The 26,041-nt window shown below is 31.0% G+C and overlaps 1 protein-coding gene across 1 annotated transcript; it reads left to right on the top strand.

Annotated features, from left to right (window-relative positions):
- The first annotated feature begins 939 nt into the window (after positions 1 to 939).
- On the top strand, positions 940 to 23,500 carry LOC139514241 (melatonin receptor type 1A-like). The gene is made up of 2 exons (XM_071303120.1): positions 940 to 1,069; positions 21,544 to 23,500. Exon 2 carries the CDS (start codon positions 22,037 to 22,039, stop codon positions 23,132 to 23,134), a length of 1,098 nt encoding a protein of 365 aa, XP_071159221.1. The 5' UTR covers positions 940 to 1,069; positions 21,544 to 22,036; the 3' UTR covers positions 23,135 to 23,500.
- The last annotated feature ends 2,541 nt before the right edge of the window (positions 23,501 to 26,041 follow it).

The following is a 26,041-nucleotide window of genomic DNA, read 5'->3' as shown; positions in this document are numbered from 1 at the left end:
GAAAACGTTTTATGCACTTTCAATCAAGTCAATTTTCAGAGTAGATATTTCAATTCGTTTACAAGTTCCATATTATGTTAATTATTAAATGGTGTTTAATATGGTGGCGATAGCAAGAACCTTTTAACTTTTTTGGATTCGAGCGTCACTGATGAGTCTTTTGTAGACGAAACGCGCGTCTTGCGTATATACTAAATTTAGTCCTGGTATATATGATGAGTTTATTTAAAAGGTAAACATTGAATAAACCAGACAATATTGCAACTTTATTTCGTTAAACCAAAGACAAAACAGTAAGAAACTACTGCACAATACTAATTTCACTGCGAAAGGTAAAACATAATACATAATATATAAGTAAAAGAAGCATCACTACTTAAGCATTTTAGGTTATGTATTCTGATAATATAATGTTAACGAAATAGAAAAATGTATCAACATGGTTGGTAAATAAAATATAAGAGGTTGATAAATAAAAAGTCAACAGGCTTCCCAGTCGACACATTCAATATCGCTCCTTCTGGTATTCATGAAATTTCTACAGTTTTTTTGTTTTTTACAAATTTATTTGTATCTTGTTAATGGATAAATGACATTTGTACATCGATAAACTACTGTTGCTTATAATTCAATTTATTACAGTATCAATTCAAAGATAGAAAACGCCGATGATTTTTTTAATAGGTTAAGAAATGCACAGATTAACCAAACACCTACGGCTCAGTGTACTTACAACTTAGCTTACATTATGGAAATAAGACACCACGACGAGACAAATTCATCCAATTGGACTGGATAAATCAGTAACCTCTCTAGATCAAACAAAAACGACATGAGTTTAACAAGTTGTTTATTTCGACTATGATTTAGATACAATCAGCATGTTGTTACTCTAGCAGCTTTCATTAACTCGCAGCCTTAACAGTAATCATGAATAATCTGAAGCACTGAAGTTAAAATATGTTGTAATTACAGCCTTTACTGACAAGGCGTTCAATACCATTTTAAGATAGAAACAGTGAAGCACGCAAATTTGAGACATGGAATTAGTGTACTAGCTCTAGAAAAGGTAGGTTATTAACTTGTTTCATAAAACAATATGGAAAAAATTGAAATATTGACATTTTGTCACCCAATCGGGGAAATTATATTGCTTGTCGGAATCAGTTTTGACAATGTATAGTCTCGAGTCGGCTTTTGACAGGTGTCATTTTCATTTAATGTACAGACATTTATAACAAAATTCTTATTTATTATTTCTATTTTAATTTAAATGATGAACCCCAGACACTTAAGAAAAATTTCCATTAGCTGTACAAATAACATTCCCGTATAAAACTTTTGTCTTTTTCATTCTTTATTTTTCTTTCTTTTTTTGGTTGATGAATTGCATACTTGAAAATATAATTTGAAAACTACAGGTTCGTTTTAAAAACGAGAACAATGAAATATTAATGATCAAATGATTGTCTACAAGGCATTTGTTTTTAAATAAGAAGCAGAATATATGATAATTTAACACTTGAGAAATACGTTTGACAAATGGTTATTACTACAAAAAACATCTATGTGATAAATAACATATGTTGGTTGTCTTTTTGTTATGTAATAATAAAACTGATCATTAGTTGATCGCTCCAAAAATATTTAGACTTGTCAATTTTGTAAGATTTATCAATTTTCAATATGTTTTACTATCTCGTTTAGATTGATTTTTTTCTACATTAACATTTTTAAGAGATAAACGCGTTTTCAACATTGCATTATTTTTAAAGAGTATACAAGGTTTCTTACATTTCGTAGCCCTAACTTCACTTATAATACCTGTGAAAGTAAAAACCCGAAATGGGTATAAGTACAAACAAATAAATGCAGACTGATATCCTCATGTCTGTACGTGAAGTGATATTCTATGGGATGCTTAAAAAAAGCCTTACATATATTGTAAATTGACTTTTTGATGTCTGAAAAGTCAACTTATGTTAAGTTGCTGTTTCGTTTACCCAATGTCTACTTATATTTATATAACAAAACAAATGTTTTATCTCGAATATATATTAGTATGATAAATAGTTAGGAAAATCAATTATTCTTCACGCATGAAATAAGGTTAGGATGTTTCAAATACATATATATTGAATGATTGATTACTTGTATTTTGCTTAACGTCAAGCGGAAAATATTTCATGCATAATTCAGGACCCAATAGACAATGAGTTATAACACAAGATTATGGAAAATTAATGATACTTTTGGGTGTGAAATACAAAGGATAAGTAAGGGTGAAAACCAGGACCTGCCAATGAAAATGATAAGAATTTCTAAATATTGTACCATCATTGTTATCTGATAAATAAGTTTAAAAAAAATATATTAAGCAAAAGAGATTTTTAATGCAGAATCTAGGAAAAATATCGAGATGTTAGATTCAATACATATAAACAAACGATTCGGCTGTGAAAGTAGCGAACTGTGACCTATATATATATATATATATATATATATTTACAATATACGTATAGTGTCTTGAAATATGAATCTATTTGTATGAGGCTTAGAAACGGAGGAAATGCGAGGTTGTACTGTATACGTATAGCTTTATCTGTATAGTAAAATAGCTGATTGCAGTATAAATATATATATATATATATATATATATAACTCGTCTAAACATCAACCCAACAATGTTAGATCTGTAAATTTGCTTTCGCAAATTGTGTGTTCTTCCCTCGCCGGGATTCGAACCCATGATTCTGAGATATCGTGACACCTAATCGCCTGCACTGCAGCCGTCCCGCTAGACCACACGACCACCTGGGCTTCACAATAATAAAGCTTTCGGTGGCCGTGTGTTACCTTTCCTCGTCAGTTTTAATCTAGCGTCGTACTACAGTACATGATATATAAGGCATGGAAATGTTATTGTTACAGATCAGTTCAATTATCTAAAGTAATATATATAAAATGACTGAATAAATAGTCAACGATTAATCTTACAGCGCGATGGATCATGTAATATGTTTCTGTACATTACAAAATATAATATATAACAAGTCAAAAAGGGTACATCACCATTAGATAACTATAAAATGAACAAATATTAGATGTTTCGGATAACAGATATCCTTCTTCGGTTATAGCACGATGTAAAATGAATCATGTTAATATATTCAAATTGAGACACTATCAAAATCTTGAACGTTTATACAATTTAAGCGGACACTACAGACGCTGGTACAATTTTAAAATTTACAAACACGGCGCAAAGAATACAAAGATATGCCAAATAAAAATAGTTATTTGCTATGTGAACTGGCACAACTCTAAATTTCCAAAGGTTGTGACAGTTTCGATGTGATAACTGCATGGAGGGCAGTCCTCAAACAAAAAAAAACAAAAATGCCCTAATCGATCCAAGTTGGTATAATATTTCAAATTTGACAACGGTGGGGCAATTGCAACAGAAACTACATATTTAAGCTTCCCAAACGAATATATATTATAATAGTCTTTATTTTAGAATAAAGGGTCAACTGATACTCCTCATTTTAAGTACTTTTTCTGTTAGAAGGGTCGTTTCCTATATCAAAGTTTAACTAGAACAAAATATAATTTGTTAGGAGTCTATCATAATCCAGTATCATAAGCAAATATGAGATAGGTCACTCTTTCATGAAATTTCGCCTCGTCTATTCTGTATTTTGTAGGACAATAATCTTCAAAACGTTTGCTTTTAAATCTCTTGTTAAATAATTTATATGTATATATGTATATATATAACAAGTCAAAAAGGGTACAACATCGCCATACAATAACTATAAAATGTATATATATATATATATATATCATGCATGTTTGTTCTCCTGAGTGGATTGACATTTCAAGACTACTCGGCTTCATATTTCTCATCATGTACCCCAACTTTTTGTATTTAAAGAAAGTTTTGTTCTTTTATTTTTATGCCGTTTGTTGCTACGCTGTTATTCATTGTATACCTTGGATACTATATAGCATTAGCTGGATTGTTATCTAGTTTGTTTATTGTCTTCTAGTATTACATTGACATATATGTTTTAGCCATTTTTTCTTGAAAATGGTCAGTTCATAGATTGTTTCAATTAATAGTTATAATTTGATAAAGAAATTGATCATGAAAAACAGAACTATAGCCTAAATCAAGCAGAATGACTTGAAAAAAAGTAATTTTCAACTTCAAACAATTCTTAAAATGTTTCTGTTTTACATGAAAGGATTACATGAAAAACACATGCCAAGAGATCCTAAAGTGGTACAAACATGACTTGTTATAATGGAAAGAGGGTTGAACGCATACAATAAAATTGATAAACACAAAAAATTTAGTGATGCAATCTTCTTCCCCCGTAGTGCATTGCCCTTGAATTTTTTTAAACTCATTAGTCCGTTTCGAAAGGAAGGAAATTTCTGAGGCAAAATCACTGGAACAAACCAACACAACGTCAGTTTCAACAGTGAAGACTTATTTACATGTTTTTCTAGGTCGTCAAACTAATAGAATAGAATAATTGGGCGAGTAGCAAAATGATAAATATCTTTTGATTCAATGCTCTCCATGAAATTTAGATCAATACACTCATATTCTTCTAATAAGTTGAAAATTTCAACCAAAGCAAAATATCTATTTACATGCATGATATTAGATAAAGAAATTGTACAGTTTTTCAAAGGTCATAAGATTTTTGGTCTTAATTGTAAGGAATAAATCATATGAACATATAAAGTTAATCATGCAGATCAATATAATTATTATTCTAATATGACGTAGGTTTATTCAATGGCGTACACATATTTTCATGCTAAAAAAGGCTTTAATTCGGCATATCTTTTTTAACGTAAATGTGTCTGGGTATAATATCTGATGTGCGCTGAATACAGCTCCAAACCCTTTAAAATAGTGTCTCACATAGGTTCATATACAGTCTCTGACTGTACATGATTTTGAACTAGCTTTCAGTAGCTGCGATTACTCCCAGATATATACTGTGTGTCTTTTTGTCTTCGTGGTGGTTGTGCTTTGAATCGATCTGCTGGGTTAAGCCGTTTCCAATTGATTTTTTTCTTATGTTGTACTGTTACATCGATGTCCCTGGTTAGGGTAGGGCTTTGGCCAAACATGTTTAACCCCACAATATTCTGTATGTGTCTGTAGTTCAGTGATTGTCGTGGATTAGTGTTTTTTATATTTGTTTTTCGTTTATTGATTTTGTACGTAAATCAGGCCGTTACTTTTCTCATTTGAATTGTACATTTCACACTTACAATTGGTTGTATATGATTCGTTCATTGTTGAAGGTTGCACAGTGACCTGCAGATGTTAACTTCTATCGCATAAGGTTTCTGGTGGAGAGTTGTCTTCTTGACAATCACATCTTCTTATTTATATATATATATATATATTGCATGGCACTATTTCAATGTCAATATAATTCTATTCTGTTTGTTTTGTGCTAATCATTAATTGTGATTGTAAATACACTTATTAGGTCGATTACATAACAAAACAATAACTTTTATTAATTTTCAAAGATGCCAGATTTGTGTAAAAATTCAAAATCAAACTATTATTGCAGGATGAAAATTGGTAGTTCTTATTTTGCTTTAAATTACACATATGCATATTTTTCATATGATAGCACACTGACAGAGGTAGGCCGTCTTTCTGTCTTGATCATTAGTGTTATAAAACCAACAACACAAAAGCTAAAATTGGTATGATATGAGTAAATAAAAAAGAAACTGCAACAAAAGTGTAGATTGTGTATTTGATATTCCCAGGAAAACAACAAAAGTGTAGATTGTGTATTTGATATTCCCAGGAAAACAACAAAAGTGTAGATTGTGTATTTGATATTCCCAGGAAAACAACAAAAGTGTAGATTGTGTATTTGATATTCCCAGGAAAACAACAAACGAACATTGTGAGAGCAAGGAGGTTCTACCACTCAGATGGAGAAGTCGGGTTCAGTTTCAACACCTTAAAGTCGATGTAAACCATAACCCGAAATGTTCTTAAACCTGTTTATATGCTAGAGTTTTGAACTGAATAAATTTGTTTTTGCTGACAAACTTCCGATAAAATGATCTGTTACCTTGAAAAGTAACACAGTTATCTTTTTTCTATGACGATAGAGCACAACTTATAGCAATAAAGATAACTGATGAAAGAAAGGTTTGACACCTGACACGAAGTTAGAAATCTAACGTGTTGGAAATTGTGTACTAAAATGCATTTCGTCTTGAAGTTTGTTTTTAGTTCTTTATTTTACAAACACTTTGAAGAGTTATTGGAGATTTAATATATGAAAATTCGAAAAAGTCGATTTCCAGACTTGCCGATTGAATTTCAACACAATTCACTACATATATAGCCAATAAAAACTGTTTTTAAGTTCAGAACAATTATGGCATTTGTAATGAGTTTCAAAAAATTCATTGGAAAAATATTAAATGTTAAAAACTATAATTAGCCGACAACTTGATGGCCGCTGCTGAATTTACTCAAGGCGGTGATGAATACAGCAATGCACAATGAAAAAGAGGATTGTGGTTGGCTGGTAAAAAATTGGAATACGGTATCATTTTGCAAACTATAAGTCCGAAAAAAATATTTATGACGAAAGAGGAGGATCAACCACCGCTTTATTCGAATAACAAAGAGATATGTATACTTCAAAGAATCAATAACAACTTAACGATGAGACTCACTGGGGTAAAGCTGATGACCGTAACTGCATTCACGGTCATCCCAAGATGTCGGATGAAAAATTAGGTCAGTTTCTGTATTGTCTGTTAAAGTGTTGCTATATCATTTTCTTTACAAATCATACATTGAAACGATGTAAATTTATAAAAGAATCACTCGAAAATTACTAATTTCCTCCGAGAAATGTGCATGAAACGGGTAATTCGATTTGAAAAAATCGTTAAGATGACCGTAAATCATAATCAAAATATTTTCAAGATGACCGTAACATAAAACAAGGATGACCGTGATTGGTAAAAAGATGACCGTAACTTGTAAAGGATGACCGTAATTTGTAAAGACTGACTGTAATTTATATAGGACGACCGTAACTCTTATAGGATGACCATCAATTCTAAGAAATATCCGTATTGTATTCAAAGCTTTTTTGTTGAGTTTGTCGATCTCAATAGGGACCAATAGGGGCTCGGTTAGCGGATATAAATATGTTTCATAAATTCCTTTTTTTAAACTATAATATAATTGGCCATATTTAGGATTTATAACAATGATAGTAAATTGCATATTTCTCGTAAACAATGAAATATTTATTGATATCGACGTTAAAATTTTAACACAAATTTACAGCGATACGACGAAAATTTGAAGAAACATGAATGTGTCCCTAGTACACGGATGCCTCATCTACACTATCATTTTCTATGTTTAGTGGACTATGAAAATGGGATAAAACTGTAATTTGGCATTAGAATTAAAAAGATCATTCCATAGGGAAAATGTGTACTAAGTTTCAATTTTATTTAACTTGAAGCTGGACAAACGGACAAACAAACAGACGAACGGACGAACGTACGCACAGACCAGAAAAACATAATGCCAATAAATGGAGCATTAAAAACATTAATAATACATACGAATATTTGGTAATCGAGCCCATGTGTATGGGTCATTAAAATCTTAATTTGTCTTGATATATGCAGGCGGAAACACTTTTGAAATAAAACAAAAGAATCTAAGCTCTGTGTTTATCGAGAAAGCGATAAAAGTTAACTGTAATGTTTGATATAGTAACAAAATTTTAAAAAGTTAATAGAAACAAATAAAACGACAATTTTCTTATTTTAAAAACAGCATTTGCATAAGTTTTCAATGTATCTATTACATAGTAATGCAAAACAATAAGATATCAAGTCGACGACATGGTTCTTATCGGGGCCTTTTATAGCTGACTATGCGGTATGGGCTTTGCTCATTGTTGAAGGCCTTACGGTTACCTATAGTTGTTAATGTTTCTGTCATTTTGGTCTTTTCTGGATAGCTGTCTCATTGGCAATAATACCACATCTTCTTTTTTATATATAGTATCTATAAGTTGGATGTAGAAAATGCATAACCTCCGATTTTTTTTTATCACGGACGGAGAACATATCAATCTTTTAGTTCAGAAATTTTCGTGTCTGCCCTTCCATTATGTGAATCAAGAAAAAATTCCCCAAAACAGGTAACGATTGTATCGAAAAGAGAAAAATCGAGTGCACCTTTTTATGTTAGGGCATGTTTGGGGTGTATATTTTGTCTTTAAAACGTACAAAGCAAGAGTATTTTATATAGCATCTCGCTTCAGATTCTATCATTATTATATACCAAAGCTACAGGTTGACTTTATAACGTAAAAAAATGACAGTACGAAAAGATGAAATATATGGGTCAATTGAGATACCTATCTAATGAATCACAAAAACAGAGTAGGTGTGTTCGAATAGCTATTTTTTCTAAAAGTACTTGACGACAGTCTTTTAATTTGGATGATGAAAATGTGTGTGTGATAACTAGGGTTTATAATCTTCAACCACTGGAAATATTTAGTCTGCCCTTCCACGAAATATTTAATTAGAATTTTTTTAAATGCTTAAGAATTTTCAAAAATTCCATTTGACATCCAAACAGACAATATTTTTAAGTTGAATCAATGCAGACAAGATCATTAACTAATGCTCATTAGCTAGTAGATACATTTGTATTTTAAAATATAACTGACATATAACGATCGATCGTAATGGTGCTATGTGGATAAATTTATCAGTTTTCAAGAGCAAAATTGGCAGAGCGTCATCCCTACAATGGCTTCCATTTCTACGACTGTGAGCATGAACTGGCGTAATGGGGAGATAATTTTGAAGAAGCAGAATCCTGACTATATGAATAACATTTCTGTATATATACAAATTGACAACGTTCCGCCTTGTGATACGCTTTTCGTACAATACTATTTTAAGGATCTACTTTGCTGGAGCTCACCTTCACTAGTTTATTCGAATGATATTTTCAAAATATTTCTGTTATTTTATTTGCACGACAAAATGAAAGACGATATAATATCAATGGGTGTACATGCAATTTTTTTGGCATTTTTAAAAATGTGTATTTATTATATGTCATTAAAAGGAATCCCAGAAACAAAAAAAAATCTTTTGTCGAGCAGTGCACCGCAATTCGCTCGTTTTATAATAACTTTAGTCAAAGATTTGTATACTATATATAAATCCTTGCTTTAGTAAATTGTCCACTAATGTATAAATTACTCGATAAATTATCTAGTTGAATGTGACCGATTTTAAATTAATTAATCAATAATCTGTTGAAATTATAAAATTAATAAGATAAGTATTTACATTAATTATGCGTACAATAAACTCAACAATCTGACCTTAGATAAATTCAGTTACTTCCTAGCAGACCGTGCATTCAAAATATTGTCACATGTCTTTTGGCAAATTCATTTTAAAAATTGAACCCTCTACTGTAAAAAAGATACATATGGTAATCTTTGCATTTAAAGCACGTCTTATTTTCTTCTACCTATAGGATAAAACTTTCATATTAATATGTGTATACCAACACGATTAATCATTTGATACAAAAAGATAGTTATATAAATACGGATATTTCTTAGAATTGAGGGTCATCCTTTAAAAGTTACGGTCATCATTTACAAATTACGGTCATCTTAAAAGCAGTTACGGTCAGCCTTGTTATGAATCGCTGATTCTGTTACGGTCATCTCGATTGTGATTTACGGTCATCTTGGCGATTTTTTCAAATCGAATTTCCCGTTTCATGCACATTTCTCAGAAGTAATTAGTGATTTCCGAGTGATTCTTTTATAAATTTACATCGTTTCAATGTATGATTTGTAAAGAAAATGATATAGAAACACTTTAACAGACAATACAGAAACTGACCTAATTTTTCATCCGACATCTTGGGATGACCGTGAATTCAGTTACGGTCATCAGCTTTACCCCAGTGGAGACTATAAACTCATCAAAGATTTCAGGCTATAATTTTGTACGCTAGACACGATCTAAAAATGAAAGTATAATACTTAGAATAGACAAAAATTAAAACAGATGAAAACAATAATTGTAAAGACCATTGACTTCTTGATCTCGCTTTCGATGTGATACATACTATTCTCAAATTAAATATTATCGAAATTTTATGATGAGAAAGATTATTGGTACCATTTAAACAATGTTTTGCTGAAACAAAAAAATCTAAAAATATTTCTTTTAATATCATATACTTATTCAAGTTATTGATATTCTAATGTATCAAAAAATTCCATTTTGTGCTCTAAAAAAAATAAGAAAAAGTGGAAATTGTGTACCAATATTGGAAAATAAAACTCTCCGTTCAAAAAAAAAAATATTAAGATAATTCACCTCGAGTGCCTAAAATAAGTGGAAAATTGAAACATTCATTCTGCAACCTTCAACGATTTTTTTCTTGTTTTAAAAGATTTTGAAAATTTAGCAGTGTACATAATGTTTATGTTTCTGAGTTGAGTGTGACGCCCATTTCCACTGAATTAGTACACGTTTTTATGTGCCAGTGGAAGCCCGCATCCGGGTTTGGGACTTTCTCGCTGTGTTGAAACCCCATTGGTGGCCTTGGGCCGTTATCTGCTCGTTGATCGGGTTCTCATCCCCGATTTCCATTCTCAATTTTAAGATAACTAATTACTGCTTCCTGTATGGACTATTCACATATCAAATACATAAAAAAAAAAAGTGACAGAAAATTCAGAGGGTGGTATTGTTATGAAAAAATAAATCTGATCCCCAATTTGATAAATATTCTGGTCAAGCAGATGCCAACAAAAATGTTCTGAATCCAGATTTTCCGCATACCTTATAGTGATAAATAATGAATATAATTTGATTGATAGCGTTAAAAATATAAATAAATGTACCCCTCCTTGGTGATAAAATACGTTTAAGCAATGTAGTGAATGGATTCTTCTGGAATCCAACAGATAACCAACCTTATTTATCACTTATAGTAAATTTGAAAGTCCATATAGAAGGAGAAGATACAAGGTGACATTTTAATTGAAACATTATGATTGTAACTTGTGGTTATGAAAAATGTGCGTTTTTTACTGCTCCGACATCTCTCCAAGGTTGGTTATCGATTTTGCAAAGAAAAAGTAGCATTATCATTCTTTTCACTGTTGTTTGCATAACATGTTTTATATCAAATTATTTTTAAAATTTGTTACCTCTTATATTTATATTAACCGTGAAAAAGTCAATTCAATTTCAATTTTTATTATCAATTGGCCAATTATAGCGGAATATGGGGCTGTTATAGTCTTAAAATGTCTGCAAATCTTATCAGTTTTCAATCAAATATCTTTTCATCTTGAAATTTTAGAAAACTGAAGAGTTCTTTTAGACGCATTCTAATAAATCACATTATTACACAATTTCTCTTCTTGAATAAAACGGGTTAACAAGAATTTTCTGAAAAGTTCAACAAGACTAGGACTTAATGTTGGACATAAAACGTTCAAAATATCCATTAAAGATATTAACCAATTTAAAAAATTAATGCTATCGTAGATATGTCTGGTATTTCATATAAATTGTCAGACAACAGAAGTTCAAGGACTACTCACAATAAATTGTATTTGATTTAATTTAAATTTAACATCCTAATTGTACCTCGGAACAATACAGAAAATGACGAACATAAAAAGTTCAAAGAAATATTTTTTTTTTTAAATATCGAGCTGGAAATTTTTTTTTCGCTGAAAGTTGATATGCTATCATATTCTTTCACAAATTAAATCCAACAAACTATACAATGGTTTTACAATCTAAATACTTGATCCATTACTTCAGTGGAAGCAATTGATAAGTTTGCCTTTCATATTTCGATGTATTTTTTTTCTGTATACAATTTACTATGAATTGACAATGAACATCAGTATTGTGAATCGTTTGTTACCTCTAGGTACCCAACTTCTTCCTTCAATGGAAGTTGTCGCTATGATATAGCAACAGTGCCGAAAATGGCATTTGACATCAACAATCAATCAATCAATCAATATGTTTCTATTTATTGTTCACGGAGTAAGAAATTTTAAAATTCAAATGTGGAAATTCTGAAAGAAAAGTGGTCGGACAAGATTTAATGTACACTTGTTCGTTCCTCGGTTTTATGAGTGAAAAAGAAACCGTTCCTTATATTCCTGGGAAAGACACTAGACTTCGGAATCATATGAAAAGTCAATAATGAATCCATACTCAGTCAACGCACATTTCTTCACTCCGTTGTGGATTTAATGTTATTCCGACTGTTATCACTGTATCCGTGTCCCTTAATCTTTTCGATTCAATTTAGAATTGGTATAGATACCGATATTCATATCTTATTAACACGCACATAAGCTTGCGTCCTCATTTACATGTTTTCGTCCTTTATCATATACATGTTTTCTTCCTTATATGCATGTAGTATTTGCTGCAGGATGTTAAATTGCATTTCCCAATTCTATATGATAATCGAAATTCTAACAATACCCTTTTTAAGTGAGTTAATAATTTGTATTAAAGTATATTTTACACATTAAGGTTTGATTACGGCGGGTTCGGTTTCCAAATACATGTATATTCATTAAACCAAAACGTGTAATGCATGGAAAACATTGAAATATAAATCCGTTGTTTCCTTGAATAGCCGAAGCTATCTTTTAGACCACCTCTAAAGAAAAACACTGGCGGAGCTAAGGAACCGATTGGAATACTTAAATATCCCATCCAGGAACAAAACTTGAAGTTTAAACACTTTCATAAGGAACAACTGAACAAGTAAGGCATACATTTACTATTCTCTAAAGACTATCAACACTTTTTTTGCCGAAAACATTATAGATATAGACTGTAAATGGTAAAAATTATAATTCAATAATATAAAAAAAAGTTTGATCCCACCTTATAACCTCATTTATTTTTATTTCGATTGAATAAGTCTTGAGTTGTGATAATTATCGGGTTGTGTTATGTTATAAATTGCGTTCAGTTCAGTGATACTTTTAACGTGTCGTGTGATATAGACCAATCGTTTTCGTAGACAATAACTGAACATATGATATGACACTTATATCCTTTAACGTATGTATTTAACATCATATTGCATAATTCTATAGACAAAAATCAATCTAGATCTTGGTTAAATGATTGATTAATGCAACACCTGTCATTTTCGTCAATATTCTGCCAATTCCACTGGTTTGGTTACGTACCATGAGTATAAATTATTCATTTTTTAAAGACGAGACATTTTACATATTGTTGTTCAATTTTGTATACATTGTCACATTACTGACATTCTAATGGAATCGTTGCGCAGTATATGCACTACAAGAAGTATCAGTGTTCAAATGTCAAACATACAACATTGCTTTTCCAACAAACACTATTTGTCAAAAATGAATCATCGGTTTTGTTCGTAATGTGGAGCCGTTCAGACAAATATATCGCTTAAATACTTAAGTAGGTTACATAAACGTCCAGAAAAACGAATTGGTCTTGTATTGTTATCGGGTTTTGATTTCTTTGCTCTATGAATAATTGGAATTTGATTGCTTTTAGGAAAACGATTGACCCGTCTTCGGAATATAAAACAGAGGTTCTAACCTTTAAGATAAACAAAATCGGGTGATTTGCTGTCGCACCAAACTTCGGAAACCTCGTCTATCCACCATCAGCCAGAAAAGTTCCTTTAACATAACATATTCAAGTCCCATGGCTCTATCTTGAAGTCTAATCAATTTTACAATCTTTTCTGAAGAAAAAACCAAAGTTTGCACAGTGATATGTTTTGTTCTGTATAACTGACGTTCTGATAAGTAAAATTTAGACAATAGCAAAGAAAATATCTTGCATTGAAAATGATATTTGCCGATATAACTGAATTTGCCAGGATATTTAAAAAATGTTGAACTGGATGTTGATCTCCTTAGAAATAATAACTAAGGCTTAACATTTCAATTACTTGAATGATAATAACTTCTAATATATATCTTTCTATTGATATCTAAATGAATTTTACATTTTTTTAACTCAACCATGCACAAGAAAATGTGTGGTATTCCGTTTAAATCAAATAACGAAAAGTATTTTATTCTTTTCGTTTTCTGGATTATTAATTTTATATAATATTGAATGAATTCAAAGTGTTGCTAAATATTGTATACATTAAAATTGAGGGAGAGTGCAGCCAAAAAGAAACGTACGGACATATTTTAAAACAACACTCATTCAGGTTCTCGAATTAACACAATACTTTAAAATGTGTAAATGTTTGTAAATTGCTTTGTTCTTTCGTGGCAAAAGAACATTAAATTTTCTTAAAATGAGTATTTATTTCAAACGGGATAGCACATCCTCATTTTTACGGAAATGTTGTTAACCGTGCCCGGAAATTTAGAAATGATCCTTGTAAACTTATCGCTCCTTTAAACAAACTTATTCTAAAAGGTTACCAATTCAACACTGTAATAAGATCATTGAATATTGTTTTTATTGGTATAAATATTGATTTTGTTATCAGTAAATTAAAAGCAAACTAAATATTACTAGTATGTTATATACATATACACATTCATGTTATCAACAATCTGTCGATACCTATAATTGGCATTGCACAAGGTCATGTTTTTTCTCTGACTGTTTATGAAGTCTTTACACTAAATCCATTGGATGTTGGGTGTGTACGGATTGATATTTTAGTCTAAGATGCATGATTTTTTTATTAGTTGTTAGTGGCTTTGAACAAGCTGTCAGATAACTGCGAGTACTCTCAGATCTGTTCCTAGTGTTTTTTTGTTGTCGAGATGTACAAGTACCCGGCCACGTCCACTTGTATTTTTGTCCATCTGATGAGTTGAGCCTTTTTCAACTGATTGTTATAGTTAGTTCTTATGTTGTACTGTTATACCACTGTCCCAGGTTAGGGGGAGGGTTGGGATCCCGCTAACATGTTTAACCCCGCCACATTATTTATGTATGTGCCTGTCCCAAGTCAGGAGCCTGTAATACAGTGGTTGTCGTTTGTTTTTGTGTTACATATTTGTTTTTCGTTCATTTTTGTTTTATATAAATGATGCCGTTTGTTTTCTTGTTTGAATTGTTTTACAATGTCATATCGGGGCCTTTTATAGCTGACTATGCGGTATGGGCCTTGCTCATTGTTGAAGGCCGTACGGTGACCTATAGTTGTTTTTTTTTTATATTTAAAAGAAAACAATTACCATACGAACTAAAGATAATTTGAAATTATTCAAAGTTGCATTGTATTACATTTGAGTGCTGTCAATATAACTACTTGACAACAGGAGGTTGAAGATAAAAGGGGCATTAGGTGTCAAATTTATGTACACTTATTTGATTTAAATTCTCATATTTAATTTATAACAATGTAAAACATTTATCCAAATTATAAAAAGGTCTAAAATAAACAATTTACAGACAGGACATGGGCTTGATAATATGTATCTTCGTTTTGTGTGTATTTTAGTGTAGACAACATCTTATTAGCTATCGAGTTGGCCTCTTAAGAAAACTGATTGGCATATAAGCGATATACATATATAAATGTAGAAATAAATAGTTAGCGAACTCGTGCAAAAGGATTTTTCTAGGTCTGTTTAATTTCATATTATTGATTACAAATATATGTCAATCGTCGTTTTTACCTGTGTAAGAATGAGATTTTGTGGATCGAATCAGTCAATCAAATGATTTATCTTTGTTTATCTTTAAATGTTGACATTTATTTCCTTTTTATAATAACTGAACATGCATGATTCATGCGTTATCCATCTTTAGATAAGGTATTAAATTGAAGTTCACATGAATACGGATTCAATGCGGTCGAAGTATTCACTTGCAAGTGAATAATTCATCATTGATGTTTCCTAGCTCATTTTGACAAAATCTAACCATACTGGCTGCTAAAAGCGAATTATTACTTAAATAATTCACTTTCATAAATGTTTGAACAAAACAAATCGTATTTCAATTTTTTTTTTTATATGTCTCGAAGCTAGTGTCCCTTTTTAAAGTACAAGGTTGAAGATCAAGTACAAGAATTTGCAGTCCTATTAAAAGGAAGCAAGAAATTTGCAAAATTCCTCATATGGACTGCTATTAAAACAGTGGATATATAAATTCAGTACTTTTATGTTGAGTGAATATAAAAATTTGATATGCATCATAAGTTCCTGCATGCTATGAAATCCAAATTAATTGTAACAGCCAAATTGTCAAAATCCGTCAAAATGATTTCCTTCAATAACAGAGTTGTGAGTTTGTTTGTGTAACAGTTGCTTTTGAAGTGTTAAAGTAAATTAGGCAGATCATCAATATCAATTATCCCTATTGTAAAATGTGTTTTGGAAAAGCAGCTTTAAAATAAAGCTTTTATTACAAAAGCTTTTGAAAAATAAACGAGAACCTCCTGTAAAATGCAACTGAAACCAAGGTTGTTGTTGTTTCTTGGCCTTGTATTAACTTACTATATAACCGGTTTCAATATGCAGTTGAATGTCATACTTCTCCATTAGTCATAATTAGTGGATAGTTGTCTTACTACACTAGCATATACAATGATACCTATCCTATCTTATGTTTGGCATTAATACACAGGAAACTCTACACAAAAAAATACGACAAAAGGGACGATTTTTCGTTTCCTATTATTAATTTTTGTACGGTGGTGTTCCTTTGGTACCATCTTACGTTGTTGATATATCACAATTTGTTCGCTATGCTCGTGGTTATAGTGAGGTTTTCGATTTCATTGAACGTAATCTCTTTTGGCCTTGTAAACCAATAATCACGTGATTTCGTTACAACAAATTACTTAAAACCTTTACTTAATTCTTCAATTAGATACAAAGATATTTTTTTTCATTTTTTTTCTTTTTTTTCAAACGGATAGCACTTCCTAATTTTTACGGAGATGTCGTTTACAGCGCCCGGAATTTAAGATACGACCCGTTAAATTAGATTTTTTTTATAGGTATATATATTGAATTTGTAGTCAGTAAATTATAACCAAACTTCATAGTATAGATATATATATCTGCACTTTCACGGTTTTGAAATCTGTCGATACCTGTATCTTTGCATTGCACTAGATCATATTTTTCCCTGCGACGCTCGATCTGTGTTTTTATTACTTGCTTTTCTGCTTTGTATCGATCTGATGAGTTAAACCATTTCAACTGATTTTTATAGTCTGCCACTGTCAGATGTCAGGGGGATTGTTTTGCACCTTTATGGCTGACTATATGATATATGTAATGCTTATTGTTGAAGGCCGTACGCTGACATATAGTTGTTAACGTTTAAGTCATTTGGACTCTGGTTCAGAGTTGTTTCATGGGTAATCGTAACACGTCTTTTTATCTTTATATTTATATTTTTTTTTCAATATTGCTGTCAAATTCTTGATTAATTTAGTTAAGAATGTTAAAAATATTCACAATAAAAGGATAAGGAAGCATCTTTTTAAGGGAAGAAAAATGACCTTAATATTGATATTCAACGTGTAACGTCATACCAATATGAATGCAATTATACTTTTCAATAAATTTTGTATTGTCAGACAGCTTGAACATAAGTTACAATCAGTCCTATATAAGTTTGATATAAACGATTTATCGGGTGTATAAATAACTTTGAATGCATTTAATTATTCTTTTATTTCGTCTGTTTCAATCAAAAACTATTTCATATAATTCCATACATCTTTCAAAATTAGTATTGCATCACGGTGAACAATTAGATAATCAGCAAGAAATCCGGTGCAATGAGAACGATGAAAAATCCATACAGTATTACATTATAACATTAGAAGCCTGTTGCAATGCTTTAAAGTGCTCCTATAAATGTGAAACTATCTCACTTTTATATCACATCTAAAATAGGTTTGCGAAGATTAACTATGTCGTCTAACACACGAAACGAGATTTGTCCTGTTAGTTTGATTAATTTTGCCCTTCATAGTCTCACATGATTTGAGTCCATGACATTGGTACATTCTGTTCTAGTTGATCCCTGATAAACGATCCTTGATATACCCCATTCACATGACTTGGAGTATTCTTAAGGGATTTACTTTTTGTTGTAGGCGGCATTGCTATGACGGTCAATGATGTTGCGTGATTTGTAGATAAAAAGTCGACTGGAAATGATAAATTTTTATGAAGTTTCTGCTTGACATGATTGTTGTTTATATTAAAACTGATTGCTTCTCAGAGTGTGTCATTTTAGATCTATGTTTAGGCGATATTTTGATATTGCGAGAATTCTTTTGACACACTGTCAGACATTGATTTGTAATTTGTCTAAAAATACTTCTATCAAGGCTTTGTAGGGATCAAATGCGGATTCAATTAGAAAATAAAAAATTGACAACTTTTTTATCCACTGAATATACATTTTCCGAAGAAAATATATTATATGATTTGGAAAAAAAGTCCCGTATTCTATATCAACATCAAATGCATTTATGTTTTATCATTGAAATGTAACATAACAGTGACCTTAACCAATAGTCTAAAAATAATATATGCAACCAGAACGTGCTTAAACACAGAACCAGTTGCAGCCTAAAAAATTTTGTTTTCATGACTAATTGAAAACATCATGGCTAGAATTAAAAACATCAAAAAGACAGACACAACAGTCACTAAAATATTGAAAGCAACATGTTGAATAATTTCTTGCGTCTGAAGCGTTTTTCTGGATTTACCTTCATCAGGAACGCTCAAAGCCAAACATTTGAAATCCGAGGATGTACAAGTACCGAAACCATTGAAGAGCTATATGTCAAAAATACCTAAAATTAATAGCCAAATTATCTAAAGCCAACTGTGCCTGAGTGAGTTGAAACCTTAGTTTTTTAATAATTTCAAAATTTATAAACGGACAATTTTAGTACTTTGTTAAATGATGTCAGTACAGAGGTCCTGACTACTATGCTGATGATAATCTCGGGACTAATAGTCCACCAGCAGAGTTATCGACCCAGTGATGTAAAAAATTGAAAGCAGTTCACGTTGAATAATTTCTTGCGTCCGACTAAACACTTTACAGAAACTGACATATAAAGTTTGAGCAACACAAACAAGGATTAAAAGAAAAGGTTTATATTTAGGATTTGCACATTCAGAGACATTATGTCTGGTTATATTTAAAGCCAAACAACTTTATGATTTGTGTTAAATCGACTAATTTCACACTTGTAAGAAATCGGCTGGATTAAACATGTTAAAGAAGTTGAGAATTATAATTTATGTCCGTAACCTAAATATCTACAAACCAAGTCTTGTATATTTCATTAGCCAGTTAACCTCCAAAACCAAACCAAACTTCCGCCACATACATTACAATTCATTTTGGCACATTTGACTGATGTGGTCCATTTTATGTTAGTATACTGTCATTTTAGTTGATGACGAATAAGTAATATGGGATGGGTCGAAATTGGGTTGTAAACAACCCTTTTTAACAAAAAGAGTTATAGGTTAAAGGAAATTGTGACATCAAACAACTCATAGACACAAAGAAACAATGGAGGTCTTTTGGGTCAACGTACAATGTTCAGCACTGTTGACTGTACACTATATTATATTTTAAATCACATCGAAGTTCATTTAAGCCGTTGTGTGATGTCCGATAAAAGAACAGTTCAATTATATCACAAGACATGTCTACAAATAATTGATTGATTGTTAGTTGCATAGGTTCTATTCTTATCACAGTATATGGAGTGGGGAAAGACATTGATTACTAATAGGAAAGTGAATACTAGATTCCAAATATAAAATACAGATATGGAAATACTTATGTTCAAATAACAACATATTAAGCACAATTAAAATGAAATATCATTTTTATTTCAGGGACTTTAAATGCAATTAAAACAAATTTCTTTTCATTCATGCCATTAGAACATTTTTTTTTCATTCTTTCCATTAAACCAATTAATAGAACTAGAAAAGAACAGCATCTATCTAGAGTTCCATCAAGTTAGAAATAAACGATTTCAAACAACGAAAAGTTAAACCAAATGTTACTGCAATGTGAATATATATCATTCGCTTGAACTTTATAATAAGAGATTACAAAAAGATCACAAGGCAACGGAATGATGAAGTTTCTTCCTCTGCATCGTTAATTCTTAAAAAAAAAGTCGATACAGGAGTCAACTTATTTGCTTCAGTTGGCAGAATAGTGGCCATTGGTTTAAAGGGTTTCAGATTCGGTTTCCGGTAAAAGTAACAAGATAAAATGCTTTGTAATGTAATGGATTTAAATTTACTTTGGAACATCTGCCAACATCTCAAATTAAAACAGATGATATAAAATCGATGTTCCAATTGACTGAGGCGTTTTAAATTGTAAACAGGTGATGGATAAGTGTATACAATAAATGCACCAATTAAAGGTGATAATGGGATTTCCGACGAACCCTTAGAAACCGTTCTATTGTGTAGAAAAATTCTGAAACTGGAATTAACAATTCTAAGTCCAATAACTAATCAATATAAAAAGGACTCAATTGTCAACATGTTGCATAGAATTAAGACAGTCACTAATCTGTATCACAATAGGAAAAAAACAACAGAATGAAAATACAGAAAAAAACCAAGTACTCGTCATTAATCAGTTCATAGAAACCTGAAACAGTGACTAATTTTAAATAACTAACATTTTCTAAAATTTTCTAAAATGTTCCTGCTTTTGTTTTCGAGATATACGAATATATATGCTGGTCACATGTTGTTTTCACCTTTGAGTGCAAAGGTGGATTGTAATTTAAATAGCAGATTTCCCTTTAAATCTTAACAATAAAAAAAAGCACTGTGTTAATCTCTTTGTACTTGATTCAATCAGTCTTTTTTGTGGACAATATAACTTCTGATTTAAAGCTATTGAATCAAAGTAATGCTTTTCCCAGTTCTCTTACATGCGACCCGGTCTTGCAGTGATTACTTTCAAATTTAAACAATAACCTACCCACTGTTGCTGCAATCAAAACCTGATTGAACATCGTGAAACTCAAAAGAGAAAAATTAACCGACCCAAATAACAATAAATAAAAAACGATTATATATTTAAGTATTGAACAAGCAGTCGAGAAAAATAGATATATAAACACAGAAGTGATAAATGTTAATACTTGAGAAATATGATGAAGAAAACAGAAAAAAGTAACCGTAAGATATTTAACTATTGAATTAGACTTCTATGATTAATGTTCTTTGAATACGCATTTGATTATAATTAGGAAACTGTTATAGTGTAAATAACATATTAACTCGGCAGAAAAATGTTTTGATATTGGTAGGAAGATGAAGCGATTTTTAGGTATTGATCAATGTAGTTTACTGCATCATCTATCTTGTCATAAAATTATGTTTCATTTTCTACCAACAGGTCAAAGCTGATGTATATATAGTGAGACAGGAGATAAGTAGCGGGAATCTGGCGGTGCAGACGACGGATTAAAGCACGTAAAGCAAGTTGAATATTACATAACAGTAATTACAACAGTGGACTTGGAGGACTTTGTAGTTTTTTCGTCTAGCAAGTAATATAATTTGCTACTAAATAATTGACCATTTAATTTGACCGAATGTGTCTGTATTGTAAAGCGTTGATAAATATACTGAATAACCGTTCATAAAAAGACAGTTGGAAAACGGTTGATAACGATAGATGATTTAGAACAGGGAAAATAGATTTTTTTTTGTAATAATTACTGCTATATTACATTTTGTTACATGCGATAATTGAAAGACAAAGTTAAACAACGGGATATCGAAAGTTAATAGGATTAGAGTCTGGAATTATTGGAGCGCTTTATTAATATTGACAAAACTGTCATTTAGAGTTCATCTTAATAATTTTAAGGACTTGCGTCAAAAACATGTCAACTATGGCTGCTATTTCATTGAACTCCAGACCTGAAGGACTTCCAAGTTACTTTACCAATGATTCTGTTGGATATGCAGTGAACACAACTAACATGACGAACCTAGAAAACAGAGGACCATCAGATACAGCGCTGTATATTGGTGGTATCATTATGTTGATTGCTCTGCTTTGTGGTTTGTTCGGTAATTTTCTAGTCATGATCGTATGTTTCACCAAGCGGGACTTGAGTAATATTATCAACATCTTCATCATAAGTTTGTGTATAAACGACATCATCAACCTTGGATTTAACAACAGTTTAGTTCTGTTGTCTTACTTCCTGGGAACCTTCCCGGCAGATATGTTAGTTTGTGAGCTCCTTCAGCATTTAACTGTTTTGCTGATGGGATCGTCCTTATGGCATACTGGCCTTATTGCCATACATCGTCTCATCGTAGTTGTATTTAATACATTCTACAAGAAAATATCAAAGAAAGCATACACAATTTTTGTCTTGATTTTTGCCAGAGTTGTACCTTTGTTGTTCATAATGCAACCTTCACTCGGAAGCATGGCTTACTATGAACCCAAACTTATACGTTGCGTTGTAAAAAAAGACTTTGGACCATTTACTCTGCTTGTTTCTGTATTTTTAATGATGTTACCATCGGTGATTCTGATTTTATGTTATATAGCCATATTCATCAAAGTTCACCAGTCATCGAAGTCTTTTAGAGGATCAAGACAGCGGGATTGGTTGAAAAGAGAAATCAAAATCACTAAAATGTTTGGAATGATTTTCTTGTTGATTCTAGTTGGCTACTTACCTTATGGAATCACAAGAGCGATTGACAAAAAGCTACAATGGAATGGCGATTTTTATGTAGCTATTACTGTGTTTTTTGCTGTTGCAAATAGTTCGAATCCAATTGTATACGGTATCATGGATAAACAAATACGAAGTGCTTGTTTCCAGATTTTGGGGCTACGCCCAGTAGATGTAAATAAAAATGGTGGACCAATTACAATGCATTCAAAAATATCACATGCTGATACGTGTGTTGATACTGAAGATTTACCATTGAATTCATCACCTGGAAAAGCAGTGTAAGAATAGTTGTGACTTGCTCATTTTTAATTGCCGAAAAAACTGAAATCATGTATTGACAATCAGTTTGTATATATTTGTAAATATTCAACAGCTGATATTATTTATTCTTTATTTATCAAAGAATTTTTAAAAAGCTGTAAAAATTATTAGTTTTTCATTGATCAAATTTTTTTTTTTAAATAATGAACATTCAAAACTATTTCTTTTGCTATATGGTTTCAATGATTCAACCAATGAATGTAGTAAAAAATAGTAAAATCTATTTTATATTCAATTTTTAAAATACATATTTTCAGTCATCATGTAAAAGAATTTATTATATATTGTATAAAATCAAGTAGTCAAGCACATTAAAACTGAAGACAACGATGTTTTGCTTCATTGTGGAAGTATAGAAGCTGTATATTACTTTTCCCTAGCTTCCATAAACGTCTCCTTATTTCATTCAAATGGATTTTCAATTCAGTTCATCTTATTTTATCATTATGCTTTCGTAAAGCATTAACATTAACTCCAAACGAGACATCAATACGGCTATTCTTATATTTAGATTTAATTGCAACATTGCTTTAGCTAAAATTGAAATATTACAAATTATTTTGTGTAATTATGATATGTGAATATTGTTGACCGATTGACCGTTGAAAATCTGTAAAGAGACAATGATATTTATCAATATCTCACAAACTGCTGCACGCAATTTAAAATAATGCCTAAAGCATTCATTGGTAGTCATAAACAAATGTTTTTATTTGATGAAAAGGATCGGTATTCAGCAGCTGTTTGGTCATTGCAACACGCTTAAAAATACTATTGAAAGTTCAGTATTTTATGATACGTGTAGTTTCGAAGTTTTACTATGACCAAATTCGTAATAGCAAAATCTGAAAGTAACAACTGGTCTTAAGGTGGTACCTAACACTACAGGGAGATAACTCTGTAAAGTCAGCTAAACGTTTTAATTACGTTGTGTTGTTAAGGGAATATTAAGCTTCTCAATGATCAAAATAAGTGTTTGTCAAACTGCTATATATCCAGTGTAATTTTTCTGATAAAACGGTTGGTTCAAATTTTTTGAAATTTTTATATTTTTGTAAAAGGGTAAAAGTAAATACTTTGTCAAAATTTTAAGAAAATTAAACGAGCCAAATTCATTTTAGTGAAATTGTTGGGTACCACCTCAAAAATTAAGTTTATTATCCGTTATTGTTTGCGAATATTCTATTTTCCGTGTAATCATCTTTTGAGAACAAATAGTCTATATATTCAATGGTATTTTAAGTGCAGTGTAACCTACTTCACGCCAATAATCTTAATGTCTTGTGTCGTTGATTTCATATTGTATTTTATTTCTGGTGGTCTAAAAGCATAAATACATCACACAGAAACTTCATTAAAACAACAAATATCTCTCACTAAATTGTTTAACAGTCCACTGACAAATTACACAGTACATTAGTTATTAATTTGAAATATTTGTGTTTGTCAATGTTCCAGCTGATATATGATAAATCATATCGGCAGTATATAGAGTGTTACCTAAATAAACAGACATCAACGATTTTTCATTTATACAAATACAAATACAATACATTTCATTAAGGAACATGCTAAACAAATATTGTTCCTTAAAAAATATCTGTTTATATGAAACAAATAAAAATAAATTTATCTTTTTCATCGTGTTTTGTTTCTTAAATTGCAGAACAAATATTTCAGATTAATGGTAACATTAAAAGTATTAGGGATGCTTAGAAATAAATGACTATGTTTATAATTACTGAATTATTTTTAAAGTGGAGTGAATATCAGCATTGATGGGCCTAATTCCCCCATATGCCTTCGACGTAGGCAAGAATCAGTGAAATTCTTTTATAACCAATAATGGTTTTGGTATTTTGTCATTTTGATGGGAGTTTTTAATGGGGTTTTTTTGCCTTTTTTTTTCTCTTGAAAACGAAATGTAAATGCTATTTACTGGATATTCAAATACCGGTCAGTACGATATTCTGTACTTTATGTTATAGAACTTTAAAAAGTCTCATCAATAGTTGCGCTACGGCCAATATATTTACCCTTATTTGGACTGTTGTTTGTGTGCAATGAAAAGAAACATATGTTGCATTGAAAATGTCAGACACCATGCTAATAAATCTGTATTGTCAGGTTTTAGCACAGAAAACATTGTTTATTATATAATGTGACATAAGGAAATCATTCATAAACTAAAAATGTAAAACAAAATAGTTTGAATTAAGCAATGCCAGTATACCGGACGAGTGGTTACCTTGGAATGACAATCCGCCAGTAGCAGCAACAACCATTCAGTGGTAGTAATATACATCTTTAAACAATGAACACCGAAAAGGAGGTCACACTATAGAAAAATCAACAAACAAACAAATAAACAAAAAGTCATCAATTATCTTAGATGCTCATAAAAAATAACAAGATTGTTATTGGCAGGAAATGGCCACAGCATTTATTAACAGATATGATATGTACTATTATTTGAAATACAATTTGTGATATGATATATGCACTATTATATGAAATGCAATTTGTGATATGATATATGTACTATTATATGAAATGCAATTTGTGATACATGTAGATCTTTGAACTAAAATTAACTGATAAAAATGCATATGTGTCTTTGAAAATGTTATATGATGATCGCCGAATATGTTTGAGGTGGCAGACCATATATGAAAAGGGGAAGTTCAAGATAAGCTATTAACCCTGGAAATCAGAGGCTAATGCTATCATACGATTACAATAAGTCTGTAAACTGCAAATATGTTATCTAAGCGCAGCGAAATCTGCCATAAATCAAGCGACTAACCCTGGATATCAGAAGTTATCGCTACCAACGCAAAGTTTACATGTTTGAATGTAGATTTCTTT

The sequence above is a fragment of the Mytilus edulis genome, chromosome 3 (assembly GCF_963676685.1).
Source record: "Mytilus edulis chromosome 3, xbMytEdul2.2, whole genome shotgun sequence".
Classification (NCBI taxonomy): domain Eukaryota; kingdom Metazoa; phylum Mollusca; class Bivalvia; order Mytilida; family Mytilidae; genus Mytilus; species Mytilus edulis.
This window is presented reverse-complemented; position numbering and strand designations above follow the sequence as displayed.